The following is a 23,812-nucleotide window of genomic DNA, read 5'->3' as shown; positions in this document are numbered from 1 at the left end:
GTTTCAGAGAAGAAGTTGTTTTTATAAATATAGCCCAAATGACCAAATTTGGCCCCGCCCTTCCGGCCCCTGGGGGTCAGCCCCATCATTTGTACAATTTTGAATCCCCACCCCAAAGTTATGCTACCAGGCAAATATGAGTGATATCCATTGCTCGGTTTCAGAGAAGAAGTCGGTATCATCAATATAGCTATATTGACCCATTTTGGCCCCGCCCCTCAGGCCCCTAGGGGGTCAGTCCCATCATTTGTACAATTTTGAATCCCCACCCCAAAGTGATGCTACCAGGCAAATATGAGTGATATCCATTGCTCGGTTCCAGAGAAGAAGTCGTTAATATCAATATAGCTATATTGACCCATTTTTGCCTCGCCCCTCAGGCCCCTAGGGGGTCAGCACCACCATTTGTACAATTTTGAGTCCCCACTCCATAGTGATGCTTCCAGACAAATAGGAGCAATATCCTTTGCTCGGTTTCAGAGAAGAAGTCGCTTATATCAATATAGCCAAATTGACCCCTTTTGGCCCCGCCCCTCAGGCCCCTGGGGGTCAGCACCACCATTTGTACAATTTTGAATCCCCACCCCATAGTGATACTTCCAGACAAATAGGAGCAATATCCTTTGCTCGGTTTCAGAGAAGAAGTAGTTTATATCAATGTAGCCAAATTGACCCCTTTTGGCCCCGCCCCTCAGGCCCCTGGGGGGTCAGCCCCATCATTTGTACAATTTTGAGTCCCCTACCCATAGGGATACTTCTGACCAAATTTGGTCAAATTCTGATCAGTGGTTATGAAGAAGAAGTCAATTGTTGACGGACGGACGGACGGACGACAGACGACAGACGACGGACGACGGACGCCACGGTATGGCATAAGCTCACCTTGGTCCTTCGGACCAGGTGAGCTAAATATACTACTAAAAACTATACTAAAAGTGATAAAGCTCATTTTTATGGATAATTCTTTGATTAAGCAAAAGGTTTTGAATAAATAAATTTTCAATAGTATCCCTGCTTACCTCCTCTACATTGATATTTTCCTTGGCACTGGTTTCAAACAGTTGTATCCCCATCTGTTCTGCGAACCTCTGGGCATCCTGGGTCAGAACAACCTTCCTGTCAGGGTCATCATCTTTGTTTCCCACTGGAATCATAGGGTCAGCATCAAAATATCAATAAAGTCAGGCTCAAATATCTAGTCATGTTAATGTTACAAACAAGGTTTATTCTGATTGATAAACTCACAGTAACCCAACATATAACCAAAGGATGTGACATTTGTAATAACTTGGTTTCTCTCCCTTTTATCTACAACTGTTCCACTTGTAATAACTTGGTTTCCCTCCCTTTTATCTACAACTGTTCCTCCTGTAATAACTTGGTTTCCCTCCCTTTTATCTACAACTGTAACACCTGTAATAACTTGGTTTCCCTCCCTTTTATCTACAACTGTAACACCTGTAATAACTTGGTTTCCCTCCCTTTTATCTACAACTGTTCCACCTGTAATAACTTGGTTTCCCTCCCTTTTATCTACAACTGTTCCACCTGTAATAACTTGGTTTCCCTCCATTTTATCTACAACTGTTCCACTTGTAATAACTTGGTTTCCCTCCCTTTTATCTACAACTGTTCCACCTGTAATAACTTGGTTTCCCTCCCTTTTATCTACAACTGTAACACCTGTAATAACTTGGTTTCCCTCCCTTTTATCTACAACTGTAACACCTGTAATAACTTGGTTTCCCTCCCTTTTATCTACAACTGTTCCACCTGTAATAACTTGGTTTCTCTCCCTTTTATCTACAACTGTTCCATCTGTAATAGCTTGGTTTCCCTCCCTTTTATCTACAACTGTTCCAACTGTAGAAAACTTGGTTTCCCTCCCTTTTATCTACAACTGTTCCACCTGTAATAACTTGGTTTCCCTCCCTTTTATCTACAATTGTTCCACCTGTAGAAAACTTGGTTTCCCTCCCTTTTATCTACAACTGTTCCACCTGTAATAACTTGGTTTCCCTCCCTTTTATCTACAACTGTTCCACCTGTAATAACTTGGTTTCCCTCCCTTTTATCTACAACTGTTCCACCTATAAAAACTTGGTTTCCCTCCCTTTTATCTACAACTGTTCCACCTGTAATACTTTGTTTCCCTCCCTTTTATCTACAATTGTTCCACCTGTAATAACTTGGTTTCCCTACCTTTTATCTACAACTGTTTCACCTGTAATAACTTGGTTTCCCTCCCTTTTATCTACAACTGTTCCACCTGTAATAACTTGGTTTCCCTCCCTTTTATCTACAACTGTTCCACCTGTAATAACTTGGTTTCCCTCCCTTTTATCTACAACTGTTCCACCTGTAATAACTTGGTTTCCCTCCCTTTTATCTACAACTGTTCCACCTGTAGAAACTTGGTTTCCCTCCCTTTTATCTACAACTGTTCCACCTGTAATACTTGGTTTCCCTCCCTTTTATCTACCTATATAAATAGTATGTGGTGCCTTCCCTGTAATCAATATGGCCATTGAAGGTCAACGTGATGGATCATTCCAAAGGGATTATAATAAAGTCGATGTGACAGATCATTCCTGAGGGATTATAATAAGTCAAAGTAACCAATCCTTCAGGGGGATTTATAATAAGGTTGAAATGACAGATCATTTTGGAGGGATTCACTGCATTCTGAATACTGCCCAATGATATTAATGTAAAATGTAAGCGTTTAAAAAAAAAATGTACATCACAAACAATTTAATGGACTTTTGACCATTGAAGTACATATACATATATAGGTACACTGAGGTATAAAAGATTGTAATCAAATTGACAGGTCTTTCCAGCTACACTATAATTAAATGTACACTGAGGAGGTGTATGAGAGATAGTGATAATTAAATGCAACTGATTTTGGAATCCTCTGCTTAGATTCATGAGAGTGTGGTAGTCTAGGTCCAATACTCCCTATATAGGATGTGATTGTGGGTGTGTGGGAGTTTGGGCCCACTACTCCCTATTTAGGATGTGATTGTGGGTGTGTGGGAGTTTGGGCCCACTACTCCCTATTTAGGATGTGATTGTGGGTGTGTGGGAGTTTGGGCCCCCTCCTCCCTATTTAGGATGTGATTGTGGGTGTGTGGGAGTTTGGGCCCACTACTCCCTATTTAGGATGTGATTGTGGGTGTGTGGGAGTATGGGCCAACTACTCCCTATTTAGGATGTGATTGTGGGTGTGTGGTAGTATGGGCCCCCTCCTCCCTATTTAGGATGTGATTGTGGGTGTGTGGGAGTATGGGCCCACTACTCCCTATTTAGGATGTGATTGTGGGTGTGTGGGAGTCTAGGTCCAATACTCCCTATCTAGGATGTGATTGTGGGTGTGTGGGAGTCTAGGTCCACTACTCCCTATTTAGGATGTGATTGTGGGTGTGTGGGAGTCTGGGCCCACTACTCCCTATTTAGGATGTGATTGTGGGTGTGTGGGAGTCTAGGTCCACTACTCCCTATTTAGGATGTGATTGTGGGTGGGTGGGAGTCTGGGCCCACTACTCCCTATATAGGATGTGATTGTGGGTGTGTGGGAGTATGGGCCCACTACTCCCTATTTAGGATGTGATTGTGGGTGGGTGGGTGTATGGGCCCACTACTCCCTATATAGGATGTGATTGTGGGTGGGTGGGTGTATGGGCCCACTACTCCCTATTTAGGATGTGATTGTGGGTGTGTGGGAGTCTAGGTCCACTACTCCCTATTTAGGATGTGATTGTGGGTGTGTGGGAGTATGGGCCCACTACTCCCTATTTAGGATGTGATTGTGGGTGTGTGGGAGTCTGGGCCCACTACTCCCTATATAGGATGTGGTTGTGGGTGTGTGGGAGTATGGGCCCACTACTCCCTATATAGGATGTGATTGTGGGTGTGTGGGAGTATGGGCCCACTACTCCCTATTTAGGATGTGATTGTGGGTGTGTGGGAGTCTGGGCCCACTACTCCCTATATAGGATGTGGTTGTGGGTGTGTGGGAGTATGGGCCCACTACTCCCTATATAGGATGTGATTGTGGGTGTGTGGGAGTATGGGCCCACTACTCCCTATTTAGGATGTGATTGTGGGTGTGTGGGAGTCTAGGCCCATTACTCCCTATATAGGATGTGATTGTGGGTGTGTGGGAGTCTGGGCCCAATACTCCCTATTTAGGATGTGATTGTGGGTGTGTGGGAGTATGGGCCCACTACTCCCTATTTAGGATGTGATTGTTGGTGTGTGGTAGTCTAGGCCCACTACTCCCTATTTAGGATGTGATTGTGGGTGTGTGGGTGTATGGGCCCACTACTCCCTATTTAGGATGTGATTGTGGGTGTGTGGTAGTATGGGCCCACTACTCCCTATTTAGGATGTGATTGTGGGTGTGTGGGAGTTTGGGCCCACTACTCCCTATTTAGGATGTGATTGTGGGTGTGTGGGAGTTTGGGTCCACTACTCCCTATTTAGGATGTGATTGTGGGTATGTGGGAGTCTAGGCCCAATACTCCCTATTTAGGATGTGATTGTGGGTGTGTGGTAGTATGGGCCCACTACTCCCTATATAGGATGTGATTGTGGGTGTGTGGGAGTTTGGGTCCACTACTCCCTATATAGGATGTGGTTGTGGGTGTGTGGGAGTTTGGGTCCACTACTCCCTATTTAGGATGTGATTGTGGGTGTGTGGGAGTTTGGGTCCACTACTCCCTATATAGGATGTGATTGTGGGTGTGTGGGAGTTTGGGTCCACTACTCCCTATATAGGATGTGATTGTGGGTGTGTGGGAGTTTGGGTCCACTACTCCCTATATAGGATGTGATTGTGGGTGTGTGGGAGTTTGGGTCCACTACTCCCTATTTAGGATGTGATTGTGGGTGTGTGGGAGTTTGGGTCCACTACTCCCTATTTAGGACGTGATTGTGGGTGTGTGGGAGTATGGGCCCAATACTCCCTATTTAGGATGTGATTGTGGGTGTGTGGGAGTATGGGCCCACTACTCCCTATTTAGGATGTGATTGTGGGTGTGTGGGAGTTTGGGCCCACTACTCCCTATATAGGATGTGATTTTGGGTGTGTGGGAGTCTGGGCCCACTACTCCCTATATAGGATGTGGTTGTGGGTGTGTGGGAGTATGGGCCCACTACTCCCTATATAGGATGTGATTGTGGGTGTGTGGGAGTATGGGCCCACTACTCCCTATTTAGGATGTGATTGTGGGTGTGTGGGAGTCTAGGCCCATTACTCCCTATATAGGATGTGATTGTGGGTGTGTGGGAGTCTGGGCCCAATACTCCCTATTTAGGATGTGATTGTGGGTGTGTGGGAGTATGGGCCCACTACTCCCTATTTAGGATGTGATTGTTGGTGTGTGGTAGTCTAGGCCCACTACTCCCTATTTAGGATGTGATTGTGGGTGTGTGGGTGTATGGGCCCACTACTCCCTATTTAGGATGTGATTGTGGGTGTGTGGTAGTATGGGCCCACTACTCCCTATTTAGGATGTGATTGTCGGTGTGTGGGAGTTTGGGCCCACTACTCCCTATTTAGGATGTGATTGTGGGTGTGTGGGAGTTTGGGTCCACTACTCCCTATTTAGGATGTGATTGTGGGTATGTGGGAGTCTAGGCCCAATACTCCCTATTTAGGATGTGATTGTGGGTGTGTGGGAGTATGGGCCCACTACTCCCTATTTAGGATGTGATTGTGGGTGTGTGGGAGTTTGGGCCCACTACTCCCTATATAGGATGTGATTTTGGGTGTGTGGGAGTCTGGGCCCACTACTCCCTATATAGGATGTGGTTGTGGGTGTGTGGGAGTATGGGCCCACTACTCCCTATATAGGATGTGATTGTGGGTGTGTGGGAGTATGGGCCCACTACTCCCTATTTAGGATGTGATTGTGGGTGTGTGGGAGTCTAGGCCCATTACTCCCTATATAGGATGTGATTGTGGGTGTGTGGGAGTCTGGGCCCAATACTCCCTATTTAGGATGTGATTGTGGGTGTGTGGGAGTATGGGCCCACTACTCCCTATTTAGGATGTGATTGTTGGTGTGTGGTAGTCTAGGCCCACTACTCCCTATTTAGGATGTGATTGTGGGTGTGTGGGTGTATGGGCCCACTACTCCCTATTTAGGATGTGATTGTGGGTGTGTGGTAGTATGGGCCCACTACTCCCTATTTAGGATGTGATTGTCGGTGTGTGGGAGTTTGGGCCCACTACTCCCTATTTAGGATGTGATTGTGGGTGTGTGGGAGTTTGGGTCCACTACTCCCTATTTAGGATGTGATTGTGGGTATGTGGGAGTCTAGGCCCAATACTCCCTATTTAGGATGTGATTGTGGGTGTGTGGGAGTATGGGCCCACTACTCCCTATATAGGATGTGGTTGTGGGTGTGTGGGAGTTTGGGCCCACTACTCCCTATATAGGATGTGATTGTGGGTGTGTGGTAGTCTAGGTCCAATACTCCCTATATAGGACGTGATTGTGGGTGTGTGGGAGTTTGGGCCCACTACTCCCTATTTAGGATGTGATTGTGGGTGTGTGGGTGTCTGGGCCCACTACTCCCTATTTAGGACGTGATTGTGGGTGTGTGGGAGTTTGGGTCCAATACTCCCTATTTAGGATGTGATTGTGGGTGTGTGGGAGTATGGGCCCACTACTCCCTATATAGGATGTGATTGTGGGTGTGTGGGTGTATGGGCCCACTACTCCCTATATAGGATGTGATTGTGGGTGAGTGGGTGTATGGGCCCACTACTCCCTATATAGGACGTGATTGTGGGTGTGTGGGAGTTTGGGCCCACTACTCCCTATTTAGGATGTGATTGTGGGTGTGTGGGTGTCTGGGCCAACTACTCCCTATTTAGGACGTGATTGTGGGTGTGTGGGAGTTCGGGTCCAATACTCCCTATTTAGGATGTGATTGTGGGTGTGTGGGAGTTTGGGCCCACTACTCCCTACATAGGATGTGATTGTGGGTGTGTGGGAGTATGGGCCCACTACTCCCTATTTAGGATGTGATTGTGGGTGTGTGGGAGTTTGGGCCCACTACTCCCTACATAGGATGTGATTGTGGGTGTGTGGGAGTATGGGCCCACTACTCCCTATTTAGGATGTGATTGTGGGTGTGTGGGAGTATTGGCCCACTACTCCCTATATAGGATGTGATTGTGGGTGTGTGGTAGTCTAGGCCCACTACTCCCTATATAGGATGTGATTGTGGGTGTGTGGGAGTCTGGGCCCACTACTCCCTATATAGGATGTGATTGTGGGTGAGTGGGTGTATGGGCCCACTACTCCCTATATAGGATGTGATTGTGGGTGTGTGGGAGTATGGGCCCACTACTCCCTATTTAGGATGTGATTGTGGGTGTGTGGGTGTATGGGCCCACTACTCCCTATATAGGATGTGATTGTGGGTGAGTGGGTGTATGGGCCCACTACTCCCTATATAGGATGTGATTGTGGGTGTGTGGGAGTATGGGCCCACTACTCCCTATTTAGGACGTGATTGTGGGTGTGTGGGAGTATGGGCCCACTACTCCCTATTTAGGATGTGATTGTGGGTGTGTGGGAGTATGGGCCCACTACTCCCTATTTAGGATGTGATTGTGGGTGTGTGGGAGTTTGGGCCCACTACTCCCTATATAGGATGTGATTGTGGGTGTGTGGGATTATGGGCCCACTACTCCCTATATAGGATGTGGTTGTGGGTGTGTGGGAGTATGGGCCCACTATACTCCCTATATAGGATGTGGTTGTGGGTGTGAGGGAGTCTAGGCCCACTACTTCCTAAATAGGATGTGATTGTGGGTGTGTGGGAGTATGGGCCCACTATACTCCCTATATAGGATTTGGTTGTGGGTGTGAGGGAGTCTAGGCCCACTACTTCCTATATAGGATGTGGTTGTGGGTGTGAGGGAGTCTAGGCCCACTACTTCCTAAATAGGATGTGATTGTGGGTGTGTGGGAGTATGGGTCCAATACTCCCTATTTAGGACGTGATTGTGGGTGTGTGGGAGTTTGGGTCCCACTTCTTCCTGTATAGGATGTGATTGTGGGTGTGTGGGAGTATGGGCCCACTACTCCCTATTTTATGGTCTTGCGGGAGTTTAGGCCCCTACTCTTTATTTAGAAAGTGTTCTATATTAAATATGGTTTCTGCAGCTGAGTTGCAACACACACAACTTACCTAAAATTCTGTTTACTACATCACAATTTTGGTCGATTTCATGCAGCCATCGTTTCACATTAGCAAATGACTCTCCACTAGAGACATCATATACGACTATAACACCATGGGTCCCTCGGTAGTATCTGGAGTATGTAAACAAAGTCACAGTGAAAGTATAGACTTAATATATAAATAAATCATAAAGCATAAATTCCTTTACTTTTATCACGAAGAATATAGTGACAAATGGAACTCCTCGAAAAATAGTATCCATTAGATGTTGGGTAAACTGATCTGTGAGACTTACGTTGATGTGATTGTGCGGAATCTTTCCTGGCCGGCTGTATCCCAGATCTGTAATTTGACTTTCTCCCCATTTACATCCACAGTTCTAATCTTAAAGTCCACACCTATAGTTGTTATATATGTACCTGGGAGGACAAAAGGAATCAGGTATTTTAATATGTACACATAATACACTGGAATGTAACAACACTACCAGAATTAGCTGCATTCATTGGATAATGAATGAAATAATATCAGCATTAAATTGAGTTATCATTTTATTTTTTGTCTTGTTTGAAAATAGTAGGAAACACTGCTGACTTGATCACTGGTAACTACAAAGTGGAAACATTAATATATTAAAGGAATCTGTTTGAAATCTGTATCAATACCAGACTGGCGACATCTATACATCATGACACCTGCCTACTAGTGTAAACCCTAGCGGCCTTAATGTGAATGTAACCCAACAGAATCTATCATACCAGTAGTATGTTAACATCCATTCCATCACTATTACAGTTGTAATAAGGATGAAAAATAAATACATGCAAGATGTTTTAAGTGACCTTTACTCTGCACTATTGTGTACTGCTAACACTGACGGAATGTAGTTTGGGAGGATTAGTGATGGTTAGGTTTGGTTTCCTGAATCAACATAATTACTATATTTGTATATATGTGTAACAGACTTTCTATGTAAACAGGAAATGATGAGATCAATGTAGTATTCATTGTATTGTAAACAAACTCAATAAACAGAGACGTGTCAACAATAGAACAATACTGATGAGTGTCATTGTAGAATTAATGTGGCCTTTATATCACAACAATAAACTTGTACCTACACCTATCATCTGTCAGAGGTAGTATCAGGTGAATGGTGAGGATATCTACACGCTACACAGGGTCCGTTTACACTGATAACAGGGATAGAGTCTTAACGCTAACAATGAGATGGGGTATAAACTGATGGTTACGCTAGGCAGACTTGACCTGGGACAGGAGATACCTACACTGGGTATTAACATACAGACATGACCTGGGACAGGAGATACCTACACTGGGTATTAACTTACAGACTTGACCTGGGACAGGAGATACCTATACTGGGTATTAACATACAGACTTGACTTAGGACAGGAGATACCTAAACTGGGTATCAACATACAGACATGACCTGGGACAGGAGATACCTACACTGGGTATAAACTTACAGACTTGACCTGGGACAGGAGATACCTACACTGGGTATCAACTTACAGACTTGACCTGGGACAGGAGATACCTACACTGGGTATTAACATACAGACTTGACCTGAGACAGGAGATACCTATACTGGGTATTAACATACAGACTTGACCTGGGACAGGAGATACCTACACTGGGTATCAACATACAGACATGACCTGGGACAGGAGATACCTACACTGGGTATCAACATACAGACTTGACCTGGGACAGGAGATACCTACACTGGGTATCAACATACAGACTTGACCTTGGACAGGAGATACCAACACTGGGTATCAACATACAGACTTGACCTGGGACAGGAGATACCTACACTGGGTATCAACATACAGACTTGACCTGGGACAGGAGATACCTACACTGGGTATCAACATACAGACTTGACCTGGGACAGGAGATAGCTACACTGGGTATCAGCATACAGACTTGACCTGGGATGGGAGATACCTACACTGGGTATCAACATACAGACTTGACCTGGGACAGGAGATACCTACACTGGGTATCAACATACAGACTTGACCTGGGACAGGAGATACCTACACTGGGTATAAACATACAGACTTGACCTGGGACAGGAGATACCTACACTGGGTATCAACATACAGACTTGATCTGGGACAGGAGATACCTACACTGGGTATTAACATACAGACTTGACCTGAGACAGGAGATACCTATACTGGGTATTAACATACAGACTTGACCTGGGACAGGAGATACCTACACTGGGTATCAACATACAGACATGACCTGGGACAGGAGATACCTACACTGGGTATCAACATACAGACTTGACCTGGGACAGGAGATACCTACACTGGGTATCAACATACAGACTTGACCTGGGACAGGAGATACCTACACTGGGTATCAACATACAGACTTGACCTTGGACAGGAGATACCAACACTGGGTATCAACATACAGACTTGACCTGGGACAGGAGATACCTACACTGGGTATCAACATACAGACTTGACCTGGGACAGGAGATACCTACACTGGGTATCAACATACAGACTTGACCTGGGACAGGAGATACCTACACTTGGTATCAACATACAGACTTGACCTGGGACAGGAGATAGCTACACTGGGTATCAGCATACAGACTTGACCTGGGATGGGAGATACCTACACTGGGTATCAACATACAGACTTGACCTGGGACAGGAGATACCTACACTGGGTATCAACATACAGACTTGACCTGGGACAGGAGATACCTACACTGGGTATAAACATACAGACTTGACCTGGGACAGGAGATACCTACACTGGGTATCAACATACAGACTTGATCTGGGACAGGAGATACCTACACTGGGTATCAACATACAGACTTGACCTGGGACAGGAGATACCTACACTGGGTATCAACATACAGACATAACCTGGGACAGGAGATACCTACACTGGGTATCAACATACAGACTTGACCTGGGACAGGAGATACCTACACTGGGTATCAACATACAGACTTGACCTGGGACAGGAGATACCTACACTGGGTATCAACATACAGACTTGACCTGGGACAGGAGATACCTACACTGGGTATCAACATACAGACTTGACCTGGGACAGAAGATACCTACACTGGGTATAAACTTACAGACTTGACCTGGGACAGGAGATACCTACACTGGGTATCAACATACAGACTTGACCTGGGACAGGAGATACCTACACTGGGTATAAACTTACAGACTTGACCTGGGACAGGAGATACCTACACTGGGTATCAACATACAGACTTGACCTGGGACAGGAGATACCTACACTGGGTATTAACTTACAGACTTGACCTGGGACAGGAGATACCTACACTGGGTATAAACTTACAGACTTGACCTGGGACAGGAGATACCTACACTGGGTATCAACATACAGACTTGACCTCGGACAGGAGATACCTACACTGGGTATCAACATACAGACTTGACCTCGGACAGGAGATACCTACACTGGGTATTAACATACAGACATGACCTGGGACAGGAGATACCTACACTGGGTATCAACATACAGACTTGACCTGGGACAGGAGATACCTACACTGGGTATCAACATACAGACTTGACCTGGGACAGGAGATACCTACACTGGGTATCAACATACAGACTTGACCTGGGACAGGAGATACCTACACTGGGTATCAACATACAGACATGACCTGGGACAGGAGATACCTACACTGGGTATTAACATACAGACTTGACCTGGGATGGGAGCTGTATCTGTGTTAAGTACTTTATCAATCGTTGTTTCTGTGGGGGCCTGTCCCGAGTGGTATTCCAGGCTTGATTACAAACATAAACCTAGACAGGTGGACGAGTGTAGCTTCTACTCAATAATATAAACATGATATGTGGTAGTCATGGAAACATAATTACTGATCAAACGGGAAGTTAACATACCAACATGTTAATATGTTAAGCTAAAATTATTTTGTTAGTCATGTGACATCCACCATTTTATCCTTATACGGTCATGTGATATTGATGTGGGACCCCTCCTGTCTTTATTAACATAAAATATAACGGCTTAGTTACAGGTTCCATGTATGAACATGTTACTGTCAGCTTTTGTTCTGATCATGTCATCCAGACAATCACCTCTCTACTGTACTTCAGTGATTATAAGGGAAAATAAACATCTATCCACACGGTTGTTCTTCCTCATGCCCGTCTTTGAGATAAATACTGATCAAATATTTTGTACACTTTCCCAAAAAACCATGCACCAGAAATCAATGAAAAACTAAAAATTTAACAAAACGAATGAAAACTTTGATAGCTTTTATAAGAAAACAAAATGTCTTCAAATATACATGTCTTTTCGACATCCTTTCCGGGAAATACACTTCTAAATTAGTTTTTGTGAGTGATTTGATGAAAAAGACAAAACATGTACAGTACATGATAGGAAGAGAGATGCATCATTTTCTTGTCTGATCAGTGATCTGATGAAGAAACACTTGATGTATGACTAGATTATTGTCACAGTTTATAAAAACAGCCAACAATGTAATGTCTCATCTATGGAGCAAAATCTTGGTTAAATACAAAGATCGATAATCCATTTGTCCTACTTCAAAGCAGATTTTGTATCCTATCAGCCTTATAAGGAGATATTTTTGTCTCTACAAATTGTCTTAGCTTAGCCTTATACATTGTATAACTTTTAATCAAAGTCAAGGTCACCTTGATCAATGCCCTACCAGATTTGATTAATTTCCTGTGTCTCAATACTTCAGTAAAGTATCCCTACTTCCACCCATTAATGACTTGTGAATATTATGACTCAACGAAATTGTTTTTTAATGAGCACTTACCTGAAAAGGTATTATCAGAAAAGCGTAGCAACAGACTGCTTTTTCCTACACCTGAAATAGTAAAGAGAAGGGTAAAAATACAGTATTCAGTGTTTTATTAGGAAATATAATTATACGTTTTATTATTTATCCAAAACTCTAATTCAAAAATTGATCAAGCATGAAAGGCGAAGCTGCACAGTACTATCCATAAGCCAACTATTGCCATAAAAATTATGTGCTTATAAGGAGAGTTGATCTGATAGTCATTATGGAAGAGTTTTACATCCAAACTTTATCATTAAGTTAGTTACAGGTTTTAAGCTACATGACTCCACCTATTGCTAGGTTTTAGTCTATTCTGTTTTATCCAAATTCTGTATGTATTGGTTTTTAGAAAATCACATCAGGGGATTAACCAAAAGGATTGCAATAAATTTCATTCACATGAATACAGTTATAGCTAGTAAATATAGGGGCTTCTCTGATTAAACCCTTACTGTATAACCCTTACTGTACAATCCTTACTGTGTAACCCTTACTGTGTATGCTATCTAGATATGAAGTTGAACTGTTTTCTGTATTACAGTAATGTTTGAACATATTTTGGTGTACATATCGTATATAAAGGGTAAGTACACAAAGTTAGATGGAGATTCCTCATAGATATGTTGGTGAAACACATTCATAAATATTAAATACATGATTTTGGCCAAATTTCAAACATTTAAACTTTTGAAATATTAATGATGGGTTGGGAGACATATGGTAATACATAAATTGTTTTGAAAGGTTAAAAGACATTATCCAGATGTACTTTCTCCAGTAGGTAATGACGAGCCGAATCTAAACTGTTCAGTAATTACATTCTCATCACTACATTTTTATTTGTACATTGGTTTCAGTGCAGACATTCCAGATATAGAAAATATGTCGGCTATTAAATATTTGGACAAATAAAGATGTCTTTCGTAACTTTGTAATCTATACCAGAATTTACTGAAGACTTTTATCATAAATTGTAATCTCTGTCAGCTTTTACTAAAGACTTTTATGTTTCCATAGACAATTTCCAGCAGTCAGGGTTTGTTCTCCATAGAAGAAATCTGAAATACCAGATTTTGTGTTCCATAGATACAATTTTCATATTGTAAATAAATGAAATGCCGGGGTTTGTGCGAAAGTCAAGGTTAACATTTTATGTACATTTGTAATCTTTTTGAAAAACAATTGTAAATATGAGCCTATCCAAGTTTGTTGCTAGATGTTCCCTATAACCTTTTCCATCAAAGTCTATATACATGTATACATATGCTTACATTGACATGCCTCTCTCGTCTAAAAGAGTTCTGCATTAATTAGAAACTGTAAATGTCTGATCAACAGTGATTTGGACATGTTCAACTTATAAACACTTCTGAAAATACATGTATAGCTTATATTGAAAGTCTGAAACAACACGGATATTTTGATTTCTTGGTACGAGATGGCATCAAAATCAGTTTATTAATTCATACTTTTCACAAGGAGATAACTTAATATATCATTGAAATTAGATTGAAGTATAAAAAAACTTAAGTAATGGATAGTGGATTTATCAGACCTGAACAAAATTAAGTAAATTGGTTTTTATCCTTTTCATGACAGACTTTAAGTCTAAAATTTCAATATTTAACATAATTTTATAACAACTGTTAAACAAGTTTCTTCTTCACTTGGATTGATATGTTCTGAGTGGTGATGGAGGAAACTAGGAAATCCTGATAACGTCCATTTGGTCTGGCAGGTGACTGTATACTTTATTTCCATGTCTGATTATAGGGAATCCTGATTTCCCCACTGTATTCATACAGGTAAATGGCTATATCCATGGTGGCCTATAGCTATAAATAGTACATATACCTGTATGGCTTGATTCTTTAGTTTATCATGTATTTTGGACATGCATGGATGTAAACATACAATTATCATATGTTTCCTAATAATAACACCCCTTTTGTATATGTGATAAGTCAAAAATTTCTCCAAGTAGATATATCAGTCTGGGTGATATCACATCTCTTTGGAAATGTATCACAACCCCTTGAAAGTGATATCACATCCCCAAGAAAAGTGATATCAAACCCAACTACAGCCCCAATAAAAGTGATGTCAACCTCCCCCTTTAGAGCCCCTATAAAAGTCATATCACCCCTAGGCCCCTATAAAAGTTATATCACCCCCTAGGGCCCCTATACAAGTGATAGCACTCCCTAGAGCCACTACCAAAGTGATATCACCCCCTAGAGCCCATAAAAGTGATATCACCCCCTAGGCCCCTATAAAAGTGATATCACACCCTAGAGCCCCTATAAAAGTGATATCACCCCCCTAGAGCCCCTATAAAAGTGATATCACCCCTAGAGCCCTATAAAAGTGATATCACCCCCTAGAGCCCCTATAAAAGTGATATCACCCCCTAGAGCCCATAAAAGTGATATCACCCCTAGAGCCCCTATAAAAGTGATATCACCCCCTAGAGCCCATATAAGTGATATCACCTCCTAGAGCCCCTATAAAAGTGATATCACACCCCTAGAGCCCCTATAAAAGTGATATCACCCCCTAGAGCCCCTATAAAAGTGATATCACACCCCCTAGAGCCCCTATAAAAGTGATATCACCCCCTAGGCCCCTATAAAAGTGATATCACCCCCTAGAGCCCCTATAAAAGTGATATCACCCCCTAGAGCCCCTATAAAAGTGATATCACACACCCTAGAGCCCCTATAAAAGTGATATCACCCCCTAGGCCCCTATAAAAGTGATATCACCCCCTAGAGCCCCTATAAAAGTGATATCACCCCCTAGAGCCCCTATAAAAGTGATATCACCCCCTAGGCCCCTATAAAAGTGATAGCACTCCCTAGAGCCACTACCAAAGTGATATCACCCCCTAGAGCCCATATAAGTGATATCACCCCCTATCCCCTATAAAAGTGATATCACACCCCCTAGAGCCCCTATAAAAGTGATATCACCCCCTAGAGCCCATATAAGTGATATCACCCCATCCCCTACAAAAGTGATATCACACCCCCAAGAGCCCATATAAGTGATATCACACCCCCTAGAGCCCATATAAGTGATATCACCTCCTAGAGCCCCTATAAAAGTGATATCACACCCCCTAGAGCCCATATAAAAGTGATATCACCCCTAGAGCCCATATAAAAGTGATATCACCCCTAGAGCCCCTATAAAAGTGATATCACACACCCTAGAGCCCCTATAAAAGTGATATCACCCCCTAGGCCCCTATAAAAGTGATATCACCCCCTAGAGCCCCTATAAAAGTGATATCACCCCCTAGGCCCCTATAAAAGTGATAGCACTCCCTAGAGCCACTACCAAAGTGATATCACCCCCTAGAGCCCATATAAGTGATATCACCCCATCCCCTATAAAAGTGATATCACACCCCCAAGAGCCCCTATAAAAGTGATATCACCCCCTAGAGCCCCTATAAAAGTGATATCACCCCCTAGGCCCCTATAAAAGTGATAGCACCCCCTAGAGCCACTACCAAAGTGATATCACCCCCTAGAGCCCATATAAGTGATATCACCCCATCCCCTACAAAAGTGATATCACACCCCCAAGAGCCCATATAAGTGATATCACACCCCCTAGAGCCCATATAAGTGATATCACCTCCTAGAGCCCCTATAAAAGTGATATCACACCCCCTAGAGCCCCTATAAAAGTGATATCACCCCCTAGGCCCTTATAAAAGTGATATCACCCCCTAGAGCCCCTATAAAAGTGATATCACCCCCTAGAGCCCCTATAAAAGTGATATCACACCCCCTAGAGCCCATATAAAAGTGATATCACCCCTAGAGCCCATATAAAAGTGATATCACCCCTAGAGTCCATATAAAAGTGATATCACACCCCCTAGAGCCCCTATAAAAGTGATATCACCACCTAGAGCCCCTATAAAAGTGATATCACCCCCATCCCCTATAAAAGTGATATCACAACCCCTATAGCCCCTATAAAAGTGAGATCAACCCCATTCCCTATAAAAGTGATATCACACCCCCTGGAGCCCCTATAAAAGTGATATCTCACCCAATAGAGCCCCTTTAAAGTGATTTCACCCCCTCTCTAGCTTCTATAAAAGTGATATCACACACCCTTCCAAATTTCAGCATTTTTGCTGCTTCCACTTATTGCTGTATACAAATGAAATGTTGGGTGCGGAATAACTACGGTTTCATGGAAAATAATGCAAAGATTGATTCATTCCTTTGGCCGATGTATATATATTCTGAATACATCCAAATTATCAATGAAAAATATAATGTGGGGTTGTGTGCAATCATAGCAGTATCAACAGTAGTAGAGAGAGGGATTACATCTTGTAATACTCTAGACAGTTTTCAGCCCTGACAGAAAACAGTCCTAACCAAAAACAGGAACACTACACAGACTCTAGGCTAGCTACTGTAGGAACACTACACAGACTCTAGACTAGTTACTGTAGGAACACTACACATACTCTAGGCTAGTTACTGTAGGAACACTACCCAGACTCTAGGCTAGTTACTGTAGGAACACTACACAGACTATAGGCTAGTTACTGTAGGAACACTACACAGACTATAGGCTAGTTACTGTAGGAACACTACACAGACTCTAGGCTAGTTACTGTAGGAACACTACACAGACTCTAGGCTAGTTACTGTAGGAACACTACACAGACTCTAGGCTAGTTACTGTAGGAACACTACACAGACTCTAGGCTAGCTACTGTAGGAACACTACACACAGACTCTAGGCTAGTTACTGTAGGAACACTACACAGACTCTAGGCTAGTTACTGTAGGAACACTACACAGACTCTAGGCTAGTTACTGTAGGAACACTACACAGACTCTAGGCTAGCTACTGTAGGAACGCTACACAGACTCTAGGCTAGTTACTGTAGGAACACTACACAGACTCTAGGCTAGTTACTGTAGGAACACTACACAGACTCTAGGCTAGTTACTGTAGGAACACTACACAGACTATAGGCTTGTTACTGTAGGAACACTACACAGACTCTAGGCTAGTTACTGTAGGAACACTACACAGACTCTAGGCTAGTTACTGTAGGAACACTACACAGACTCTAGGCTAGCTACTGTAGGAACACTACACAGACTCTAGGCTAGTTACTGTATAGGAACACTACACAGACTCTAGGCTAGTTACTGCAGGAACACTACACAGACTCTAGGCTAGCTACTGTAGGAACACTACACAGACTCTAAGCTAGTTACTATAAATATTTACAAGCTAAAGTGTATTAATATTCTTTGGAATTTGGCACAACAGATAAATGGCTGACAGATCGAGCTAGAAAGATAGAAATTGTTAATTCCTTGCACCTGTACTTCGACAGACAAAATCTGTACTTCGACAGACAAAATCTGTACTTCGACAGACAAAATCTCAATGTTTTATTCAAGCATTCTATATATAATTGTAAAACTCATTCAGGAATCACCATGCATCCACCATGAAGAATGAATTTGGTCTAATATAAAACCTGTTTTTTACTTCAGATTGCTGTGTACATCTGATATTATCACTTATTAAATAAAATATTTAAGAAAACTTGGAGGTATCAATTAAGATATTGACTAGAGGTTTATTTTCACACAATGTTACACCTAGACTACATTTCCTGTTTTTTTTTTAGCCTGGGGACTCAATCTTTGCCATCAAACCTAAGTGACTTTTGTGTGTCAATTCTATATCCAAGTGATCATCTGATTCCTTTTCTTTCAAAGCAGAATAATATTGATACTTGTTCTGTCTTGATACATAATGTATCTACATAACATATAATTTTACTTGTGATTTACGACACAGCTATCTGTTACCTATAGCTATGGGAATGTTACGACACAGCTATCTGTTACCTATTAATAGCTATGGGAAATGTTACGACACCTATTTGTTACCTATGTGAAATGTTACGACACCTATTTGTTTCCTAGGTGAAATGTAACAACAACTATTTGTTACCTATGGGAAATGTAATAACAACTATTTGTTACCTAGGTGAAATGTAATAACAACTATTTGTTACCTGTGATATGGTGATTGCCCTGTATGTAACACCAATAACTTAAGATTACACCTCTTTAGTGCATGAACAAAGCTAATGGAGATGTTGTAACAAGAATTTAGAATTGTTCCACTAATTTGAGGTGATGGCCACACATGTACATTCTTTTTAGTGTGCGCACGGTATTCATGTATATCTAAGCCCTTACAGTCAATCATAGACAACTACAATAATCTCAAATCTTAAAGCCATCACCTGTATGTCTGGAGCCTCACAATGAACTTTGGCAATCAATAATCAAATATGAGTAATATCACAAGTATACTTAAATTGTCCAAAAACAATGTATCTATTTTGTATAAAAAAATTAAAACAACCTACAACCTGGCTATGTCGATGTGATGTGTTTATCACCAAAACAAAAAAAATGAAAAAAAAATGTTAAAAAATACTGGAGCAATCAACATCTGTTTCATCGCTGTTGTATGTTACATCAGGCAATTCTGATCCGAAGCTAAAAGTATATGACAGCTCACACACATGTATGCATATATCAATCACTTAAGTAGTTTTCTGGATTCACATATTGCATGCACATTACAATCTAAAATTCTGAGTAGCAATATTGGCCTACACAAGAGAGGAGAACCAAGTCTGGACTAAACCAATCACTGAAGCTTACTATACCATAGCACAAGTCAATTACTGTAACATGTCTGTCAACAACCCATAAACATGAAGCTCCAGTAACTTGTTCAGATCAATATACAACACATCAAAATGGCACCAGACATTATGTTACATATCCGAGAACCATGGTGATGTTTTTGTGGACGTTATATCTTTTTCGGATTAAGGAAGAATTCTACACATTTGTGTCATTTACGTATACACAAACATGCTATTTCATTTTCTAATTTTATTGTTAAATGAAACAGTAATGATTCTCAAATAAGATTATGTAAGGGTTAAGGAATCCTAAAATGATGTAAGAGTAGAAGAATTTTACCAATATCTGGCCTGGTAAATAGTACAGAATATGTTACAAGGGTAATGTGTATAATTTATTATATATTGCTATTATTCAGTCCGTTGTTCGGAATGCTTTTCCCGTTCCAATATGCAGTCATGTATACCAATGTTATTTCTTTACCATTTGCCTACTTATATTGGGAAAATATATTTATATATTGCTGTGACAAACTCTTCTGTGGATCAGAGGAAATTATAGTTATGGGAGATTTTAACATTGACACTCTACAGGAAAGTGTTAACAGTAAACACGTATCCATCTCATGTGTGAAAACTTTAACATGGAAAATACAATACCAGTCCCTACAAGAGTTCAAAGTGATAGTGAAACTTGTATTGACCATATATGGACTACCAAGCCAGATAAAATATTGCATACTGAAGTTCCATCCATATCAGTGAGTGACCATTTTCCAGTATGTGTTGTAAGATGTAATACTTGGAAAGTAGAAAACACCACAAACTCTATTCATTATAGAGATATATGAAAAGATTCAATACTGATGCTTTTATCTCTGATATTGAAAATGTACCATGGTCATGTCAGATGTTTTTGATGATGTTAATGACATGCTACAAACTTTCCAATCTTTGTTTAAAGATGTTGTAGATAAACATGCATGCACCTCTTAAAGAAAAAAAAGAGTTTGCTATCGGAAAATTCCAGAATGGTGGCATGATGATATTACTGTAAGTATTCAAATTTGAAACAAACATAAACGTGAGGGCCATCTTGGTCTTTATCGCAACTGGAGAAATCAAGTGACAGCCATGATAAGATCGGCAAAATCCAAATTTTTCACTTCCATTTTAGATCAGTGCAAATTCCAAAACCTACTGGAATAATTACAAGAAGTTATGTCCAAATAAGTCTTCTAGTGTGCCAAGTTTTATAAAAGATCTAGATGGCAATGATATTACTGATGAAAATGAAATAGGAAATTGTTTTAACAAGTATTTTACCAATATAGCAAGCCAATAAATATATGTTAGAGAAGTTGGTGATAATGAATCTTCAGATTTGTTTTTAAAGCTTAAATTATTCACAGAAAGCAAATTGGAAGGTAACGTTTTTGATATACCAAAAGTTAACATTCCTTTTACTGAAAAGTTTTTACTAAACTTAGATGTCAACAAAGCCACAGGGCTTGATAATATTCGCACAAAATTTCTGAAAGACTGTGCAAAGGCTATTGCTCCAGTTGTCTGTTAACTGCTTAATGTGTGTATTGATACAAGTTGTTTCCCTCAAAACTGGAAATATGCAAAAGTATGCCCTCTTTTTAAAAAGGGTAAAAAAGAATTGTTGTCTTAAATTACAGACCGATCTCGATATTGCCTGTTTTATCCAAGTGTTTAGAAAAACACATACATGTTCATTTTTATAAGTTTTTGACTATAAACAATTTGATTACGGATAGCCAGTCTGGTTTCAGACCTAAACAATTACAAATTAAATTCTTGGTTTGATGCAATAAATAAAGGAAAGCTAACTGGTGTACTATTTTTGGATTTCCGTAAGGCTTTCAATCTTGTTAATCATCAAATTTTGCTTTCAAAACTTGAATTGTATGGATGTTCATCCAGAACAGTACATTTTTTAATAGTTATTTCAGCGGGAGATTTCAAGTTTTAAATTTTAAGTGATTCTCTCCCCCTTTCAGTTGGGGTCCCTCGGATCAATATTAAGGCCATTGTTGTTTATTTTGTATGTAAACGATCCCCCCCCCCCCCCCCTATACTTATTATATATAATCAGAGTGATATGTATATGTATGCAGATGACACTGCAGCTCAGACCAATGCGAAATCTATTGATGATGTAAATAAAAACCTCAATGACGATGCCAAGTCAGTTTCATCATGGTGTACATGTGATGTTTACAAAACTTGTATTACATGTAATACTGACAAAACCAAAGCTATGTTTGTTTCTACCTCACAGAGGAAATGTAAATTAAAAGGTGAACTATCTGTTGTAAACAATGTAAATATTGAAAATAAAAAACATGAAAAGCTGTTAGGAGTATCAGTTGATGAGTTTATGTCTTGGGATTACCAGTTCTCAAATGTACACTGTATGTATAAAAATCTCATGTCAATTTTTTTCAAATGAAAAAAAAGAATACCATTTTTAAGCTAGACTCCCTGTATTACGTTTTTTAGACTGACAAAAAAAAAAGAATATTGGCATCGCGTGTTTTAGTTAGGTCTTCATTAATATTGATATATTAATTAAATTGTGACTTTCTAACTCCATCTAATGACATGTTCAAATTACTAAGATGGCTGCCTTTTAGCAAAAGGGTTTTATATAGTCAGTCTGTTTTTATGTACAAGATACTTAACAATCTAGCTCCACAAAATTTAAATTGTTTACTAGCATATCTGATGTCCATTGTAGGTCTACCAGATAATCTGAGAATCTCAACCACAAATGTTTTTTACTTACCATCTCATAATACAAATACTTTCAAAAAGTCTTTTAAATATCGAGGAGCTCATACATGGAATCTTTTACCAAGTTATGTGAGAAACTGTTCAACAATTTCATGCTTTAAGAAAGCAGCAAAAGCTTTTTAATGGAGTAATCTGTAACCTGCTGTGGTTGTACTTTTTTTAATATCCTTACATTAAATGACAGCTCCAAAATTATGTTGTTTTTAATATTATATGTGCCTTGTTTAATGTTATAGTATTACTTATCTTGTCCATGTGAAAGACGAGTTTTTAAGCTCAACATGTTATCAAGTATAAATAAAGACCATTATTATTATTATTATAATTGTTAAAATAATCATGGTTACCTCTAAATTTTTAGCTGTAAAAACAAATCATAAAAACAGAAATATCACTGTAACAATATGCATGTAATACAAATCAACATTTTGTGATGTTCTAGAAAGTTTATGTTAAACACATAGATAAAGTAAGAAAATTGAAAAATAAAGTATTAGCTAATTAATAGTAAAATAAATTTTAAAATCATTTGATATCCACTGTGTGTCTGGGATTGTCTGCCCATACATATCTTCTGATTATGCATTAGATATGCAGAGGCATGTACACATTTTCAAAAGTGAAATATATACTGCTGGTAGATGTCTGTACAGAATAATATCAGGTAAAATATTCACATAATATTAATATTCAACAGATGTTAGTTTTAATCTTCTGTCAATACAACTGTCTGTACCAAATAGTTCAACTGTAACACAATCAATCAATAAAATTCAATTTGCTGATAAAAATCAATAAGATCACCACTAAAATCTTCTATTTGTATTGCAAATAAAAAAGGGAAAAGGCAACAACTAGATCAGGACTCGAGATGGATGCTCTTATCAAAGGAGTAACATGTACATGTAGTCATGTACGTGTATATAACCTGGTCACAGGCAATTAGCCCAGTGTAGTTTTAATACAAATATTGTATACAAAAGGTGTATATATAATTATAATCCTCTTTCTCTGGAATCTTTATATTTTTATTTAGAAACACTTTCCACTTTCCAGTCCTCCTTGCTCGGGATTTTGGACCCGAAGTAAGACAAAATGATAAGGACCCGAAGTAAGACAAAATGATAAGTAAAACTTCTTTTTGGAGCATATCTTT

At 40.4% G+C, this 23,812-nt stretch overlaps 1 protein-coding gene across 1 annotated transcript in view; it reads right to left on the bottom strand.

Annotated features, from left to right (window-relative positions):
• LOC117333075 (ras-related protein Rab-35-like) overlaps window positions 1-23,812 on the bottom strand; it is a 31,353-nt gene that overhangs the window by 6,890 nt on the left and 651 nt on the right. Inside the window, exons 2-5 of the mRNA XM_033892202.1 lie at window positions 13,080-13,130; window positions 8,507-8,630; window positions 8,218-8,342; window positions 1,020-1,144 (exon numbers count right to left, since the gene is read on the bottom strand). Coding sequence (XP_033748093.1) covers window positions 1,020-1,144; window positions 8,218-8,342; window positions 8,507-8,630; window positions 13,080-13,130 — 425 coding nt within the window. The remainder of the gene's footprint in view (window positions 1-1,019; window positions 1,145-8,217; window positions 8,343-8,506; window positions 8,631-13,079; window positions 13,131-23,812) is intronic.

This window comes from Pecten maximus, chromosome 8 (assembly GCF_902652985.1).
Source record: "Pecten maximus chromosome 8, xPecMax1.1, whole genome shotgun sequence".
Lineage (NCBI taxonomy): Eukaryota > Metazoa > Mollusca > Bivalvia > Pectinida > Pectinidae > Pecten > Pecten maximus.
This window is presented reverse-complemented; position numbering and strand designations above follow the sequence as displayed.